Here is a 6,507-nt window from a genome sequence, read left to right on the forward strand (position 1 = left end):
CAACTTCCACTATAAGAAAACAGGTTTCACTTAGCTGTAACTGTTGTTCATCGAGCGGTAGGGTTGCCCGGTCCCCTCGTCGCTCCGGCGGGGGGGATTTGGGGAGCATTCTGGGGGTGGGCTGAGATGCCCCCAAGCCCTGGCCACCCTCCTCTCCCTCCCCTCCTGCAGAGATTTAAAGGGCTTCAGCTGATCAGTGGGGAGCACATGGCCTGTCGGTCAGCTGGAGGGCCCTTTATATCTTTCAGCAGGGAGGAGGAGGAGGAGGAGGAGGAGGAAGAAGAGGAGGAGATTGGATTTATACCCCGCCCTTCACTCGGAGTCTCAGAACGGCTTAACAAACTCCTATTCCCTTCCCCTCCCCACAACAGACACCCTGTGAGGTAGGTGGGGCTGAGAGAGCTCTTTCCAGAACTGCCCTTGAGAGAACAGCTCTTATAAGAACTACGGCTTGCTCAAGGTCATCCAGCAGCTGCGAGTGGAGGAGTGGGGATGCAAACTCGGGTACCTTGGCAGCGGCAGCAGCAATGGCCGCGGGGACGGCGGAGGGGGACGGCGCGCGAAAGGTTCCCCCGCCTCTCTGAGTCCCGGGCTGGTGGCCAATGTTCCCTCTAAGCTGTGGAGTCTTGTGAGCAAAAATTCTACTTTGTGAGCTACTGGCATTAAAGTTGTGAGCGCGTGATTGGGCTGCTGCATAAATTAGTTTGGTCTGGAGCCATCCTTCCTGAGCTAAGACAAAAATGTGTGAGCTGGAGGCTAAAAAACTGTGAGCTAGCTCACACTAACTCAGCTTAGAGGGAACACTGGTGGTGGCACTGGAATCCTAGGGGCAAATTCCACCTCTCGCATATGATGGCCGAGCACGCCAGAGGTCGTTTTGGCTCCGCCAGGTCTTGTTAGGGGCTCGCTCTTTAAAAAGTTATCCGCCGCGGCGGCGGCGGCAATGGCCGCGCTTCAGATCACTCCAGTGTCAGGCCGGGCTGGGCTCAGTTCAGGAAACAAAGAGCCGCCGAACCCCGCCTCCTCACGCCTTCCATTCCGTTGCCTGGTTGCCCGTGGTGAAAGGAGGCGGGAGGCGGCGGCAATGGCCGCGCTTCAGATCACTCCAGTGTCAGGCCGGGCTGGGCTCAGTTCAGGAAACAAAGAGCCGCCGAACCCCGCCTCCTCACGCCTTCCATTCCGTTGCCTGGTTGCCCGTGGTGAAAGGAGGCGGGAGACCCAACTCGGTCTATAACAGTCGGAAGCGCAACATCTCGGTATTGTCCACACAGCGGGTGATCCCCGCCCCTCCTCGTGACGTAGACAGTGCGCCGGCACGTCGCGCGCTGCGTTGCTCCGTCCGTGGTGTCCATGGCCAACCTCCGAGGACAGGGCTGAGGGGGAGAGGAAGAGCGAAACGAAGCGGTCGGAGCAGCGATGGCCTCGTCAATGGTCCGAGCTACAGTCCGGGCCGTGAGTAAGAGGAAGATTCAAGCTACCAGAGCGGCACTGACGCTGGTCAGTATTTAAGGAGGCGCGGCGGGCAGGAGGCCTCTGCCTCGCACACCCCACATTGGAGGCGGGTCTGCTACCGGATGATAAACAAGCATGATGCGCAGGCGCACCTGTAGTACTTTTTGGGAAGCCACGCTTAGAAGGGGTGCTGTGAAGTCTCTAAATTAGTGAGCTATAAGCGTGCTTTGTGGGTTCCTTCTGTCTCCTTCCGCGACACAAGTCTTATCCCCTGCCCCCGTACTGGTTCCATATTTTGTTATGGTTGTGTAACAGGTAGAAACCACTAGCACCGCTCTCCTCTGGTCTCCGAGCTGGGGAAGGGGCATTACTGTAGGACAAGGGACCAAGTGGATGTGATTTCTGATATTTTCTTTGACATATATATTGAGAGCTGTCACTGTGCCTTCATAAGAGTTTAATCATAGTATATTCAGATTTTGGTAGTCAGCCCAGATGGAAGAAAGTTATAGTAAAACATAGATTTTATAATTGTATTTTCCTGTATAATAAGTTATATTAAGCAAAAGTATTATTAGAGGTCTCTGTAGATGCAATAGAATGGAATGTGTATCTGGTGGTTGCAAGGACACCAAGCAGTGGAAGTTAATGTGATGGGCTCTTAAGTGTTTCCAAAACATTATCTGCTTTTGTAAGAGAAGACCATCTCGCCCCAGTGCCAAGGTATCCAGTCCTGTATCCTTTTGATTATTGCAATAAACAGATATTTATCCACTCCCTGGACTCCAACCGTGCGTTCTTTATTCGACCTCGGGGGGGGCGGGGGCACATGGGGCACTAATTTGTGCATCATTACCTGGTGGATTTCTGCCTCAGCTGTAGCTATTTAAGGCTACCTCGCACACACAAAAGTGGCAACCTGTTTCTTTTGTAGTGCCTGGCAATGTTTCCTCTAAGCTGTGGAGTCTTGTGAGCAAAAATCCTACTTTATGAGCTGCTGGCATTAAAATTGTGAGCGGGTGATGTGGCTACTGCATAAATTAGTTTGGTCTGGAGCCATCCTTCCTGAGCTGAGACAAAAATGTGTGAGCCAGAGGCTAAAAAACTGTAAGCTAGCTCACACTAACTCAGCTTAGAGGGAACACTGGTGCCTGGTCTAATTGCCCTGTTGTTATCCAGCATACATTTATTGCTCCTTCAGGATGCCCAATCTCTAGGCATAATCCCTGCTCTTTTCTGGGTCAATATACATAACCTTCTTCTAATGAGTTACAGGATACTGCTAGTTGTTTTTCTTATTAACAGTCCAATGGACTCTTAAGTAATTGAGTGTGTAGAAACTTATTTGAAGGGAGAATGCATAGCAATCCTGCTTTTAAAATGTTTTAAAACTCTGTGTGTCTTGTTGTGTTCTGGCAACCTTACTGAGTAAGAGGGAATCTAGAATGTAGACTTTCTGGAAAAGGAACATTCCTGTTTCATTTGTAGCTTGACCGGCCTCTTTTGCTGTGTCATTCCCAGAGAACTTCATGTAAAGAACTGTAAAATGGCAAGATCAGCTGGGTTTGGTGTATGCATGCTGGAGGTGCAGATGAAGATAAAATGGGATTTGGCTTGTCAGTTGCTCCCAGGCATGTTTACTCATGTAACACAAAACCATTAACAAAAATCTCTTTTCAGACTCCCTCTGCTGTAAATAAGATAAAACAGCTGCTTAAAGACAAACCTGACCATGTAAGTAGACGGGAAAGATTATTGTGACATTGCTCCTACATTTAATAATAACTCACAAGCTGCTGATAGTATAGTGATAGCAACTGTCTCTGTCTGTGAGACAGAGAGATGTGGTCATGTGATGCATCTTAAAATAGAGAGTGACATATTGTTAAAGTTGAGTGTGTGTGTTTTTTCAATTTACCCGTTCAACAGTTTATGAAAACAGAAGTGTTGATGAGACTTGTTGGAGTGTGAGCTCTATGTTGATAGATGCAAGTTTTAAAACTGTTTTTGTAGTAATGACTTTCACTAAGCCTCTTGGTATCATGTAGCAGTTTCTGGTTTTCAGGATATTGCTCAAGTTCAGTGAGCTTTGAAAATGTATTTTTTTTAAAAATTGAAGTAGCTAGGATGGTTTTAATTCTTAGCGAGTTTAGGATTAATATTTTAATGCTCGTGCTTCTCTGGCTATTGGAAGAGCCAATATAAATAGCATAGATCGGGGTCCCCAACATGGTGCCCATGGGTATCCACCATCGCCTTTCTTGGCACCCTCAAAATGTTCTGTAGAAAGTAGGCAGGGCCAGGTGGGGCTTTTGCCCAGCAAGGCCTCTTATTGGCCCTTGGGAATTTGATTAGCTGTACTGATTAAACACATCATTTTGGCAGCAGCTGCCACCACAGCACAAGGATCTTCACTGTGTGACTAAAGAGAAGATGCAGTAGCAGTTTTGTGGCTGGCTACAACCTCCTGCAACAGCCATTTTGTGGCTTTGTCCACCAACTGTATCAGAATTCCAAAGCCGCCCACTGGGTTGAAACGGCTGAGGACCCCTGATATAGGTATTTGATGTAGAATTCTCTCAGTCTTTGTGGCTGTTAGCTTATGCTTATCTAGGGTTAGTTCATTCTCTGATTTCAGAACCTGGCAAAAATTAGTTATTCTTAAATCCTATTTAAATCAGTGGGATTTATGTTGTGCCTGAATTGTATAATTAATTTCAATGGGAGCAGCTGCCACCACAGTTTCTGTGAATTGTTCAGTTTCTGTGAATTGAGACACCTAGAAGTTCCTCTGGAGGCATAACATTTCAGGAGATCTTACCCTTTCTAAATTTGCAGACATGCTGAGTCTAGTGCTGCCCTTAAACAGGTAACACCCTCCAGTGATTTCAGTGATGCAACTCTGCTGAGGTCTGTAGTAATAGAAAACTAAGAAACTGCAGCTGGTGGAAGTGAGCCTGCCTGGCAGGGAGGGTGGGATACAAATTAATTAAATAGTAGGAGTCATAACAAATTTGCAATAAAGGGAGAACTACTCTGGTGAAGCTGAGTGTTTTTTTGAAAATGAAATTTCTGTTACTGCCTGGAAAATGCACACTGCTGAATATTGTTTCATACTAATGTGTTTCCTAATTGTTAAAACTTATTTCAGGTAGGAGTTAAAGTTGGTGTCCGTACAAGAGGTTGTAATGGACTCTCTTACACCCTAGAATATACCAAAATGAAAGGGGATTCTGATGAAGAAGTAGTGCAGGATGGTAAGCATGTTATGACAGCTAAAGGTGATGTTAAATCTTGCCGCAGTTCTTTAAAATATTGTTTATTAATTTACTTAACCTGTCTTTAATTATAGATCAAGATGAGTAGCTGTGTTAGTCTGTCTGTAGCAGTAGAAAACAGCAAGAGTCCAGTAGCACCTTAAAGACTTAACAAATCTTGTGGTAGGGTATGAGCCTTCGTGAATCACTGAAGAAATATCTGAAGAAGTGAGCAGGCACACGAAAGTGTGCACGAAAGTGCACAAATGTTGTTAGTCTTTAAGGTGCTGCTGGGCTCTTGCTCTTTTCTATTGTCTTTAATTATACAGTTATAGGAACTACTCAGTAAACGAATTGAAAATCGGTCTGTATATTTGTGTCTCTGTTTTTATCCTGGCCTTTATCCCAGGAACTCAGGAATGCATATTAAATAGTTTCCCTTCCACCACCCCCATCTGTAAAGTAGAAGGTAGAACTAACACAGTGCACTGAGAAGATGAAGTAGACATTTTCTTTCAAACAGATATTGTATCAGTACTCTTGCTGTAGATTAGACTGCTTATTTATATTTGACTTCTATAACTAGTAAGCCCCAAGAATTGCTTGCTTGTGAGCAAGTTCCCCATTTTTGAGATAAACATAAATGCATGTTTATGTTCATAGTCTTGGGCACTGGGAAAAATCCTTTAGAACTATGTTTATCAAGACTTCTTTCAGGGATTAAAAGAACACTATGAAGACAGCAGGTTGGATTGTGACAATGCACCCTGTTGAGCTGCTGGAGAAAAAATCTTTAGGGCTTTTTTGCATAAAACAAATACACCAGAGCATGCACAGTCTCTTCAACTCTCATCAGATTTTTTTTTCTCTTTGTCAAGGTGTTAGAGTGTTCATTGAAAAGAAAGCGCAGCTGACCCTGCTAGGAACTGAAATGGACTATATAGAAGACAAACTGTCCAGTGAATTTGTCTTCAATAATCCAAACATCAAAGGAACGTGTGGTTGTGGAGAAAGTTTCAACATTTGAAATCTCAGGATTAATCCCATGATTTTAACACCACCAAACTGCTTTCTGAAGTAATCACTTGGGACGTTTTCATATCTTTAAGGCTTTGTGAAATATGGCTGCCTTTCCAAGAAAATAAAAGCACTGCATTTTGAAAATGTAATCTCTGTGTTAAATTTCAGCAGCCCTCACACATTCAGGTTGGAGAGAGGAAGATTTGTCCGCAGAACCTGAGAACACAGAGGTACAATAACACATTTCTAATTTGATTGGCAGAAAATTGTATGGCTACTTTTCAGCTGTCTTTTTCTGCATGTCATTGGTTATTCATGACATGGATTCTAAAAGATATGATGTGAAGTCATATCATTTAGGATTAGAACGAATTATGGGTATGCCTTTCAAGTCCTAAGAATTATCTGTTGTGCTTTGAAACAAAAGCAAATCTTACCTGTGATGGACATTTTTAAGAGTTTTTCATTTGTAATATTGCATTAAACTCTTCAGAAATGAACTCAATGATGAGAGGAGCGCACAGCCTGTTAAAGTTTGGGATCATTTAACTTGCATTTTAAATATAATTTACTCCTAGATATCTGTCTCCCCCTCTCTCCCTCCAACCCATGTCTGCCTTATAAGATGCAGATGACCTCTTTGTTGCCGTTAGGAAAGGTATCAGTATTTTAAGGAGCAAGATAACCTTTCTGGCCACTATGATTTTGCAATAGATAATGCAGAATCTTCTTGTGGTGTGTTACCATCTTGTCCCTTGTTTTCATTACTTCTTATACT

At 44.3% G+C, this 6,507-nt stretch overlaps 1 protein-coding gene across 1 annotated transcript; it reads left to right on the top strand.

Moving 5' to 3' along the window:
- The first annotated feature begins 1,285 nt into the window (after positions 1-1,285).
- ISCA1 (iron-sulfur cluster assembly 1) lies at positions 1,286-5,873 on the top strand. The gene is made up of 4 exons (XM_015419270.1): positions 1,286-1,497; positions 3,133-3,186; positions 4,604-4,709; positions 5,588-5,873. The coding sequence occupies exons 1-4, from the start codon at positions 1,417-1,419 to the stop codon at positions 5,734-5,736; spliced, it is 390 nt and encodes a 129-aa protein (XP_015274756.1). The 5' UTR covers positions 1,286-1,416; the 3' UTR covers positions 5,737-5,873.
- Positions 5,874-6,507: the final 634 nt, after the last annotated feature.

The sequence above is a fragment of the Gekko japonicus genome, unplaced genomic scaffold, assembly GCF_001447785.1.
Source record: "Gekko japonicus isolate JY-2015 unplaced genomic scaffold, Gekko_japonicus_V1.1 scaffold133, whole genome shotgun sequence".
Lineage (NCBI taxonomy): Eukaryota > Metazoa > Chordata > Lepidosauria > Squamata > Gekkonidae > Gekko > Gekko japonicus.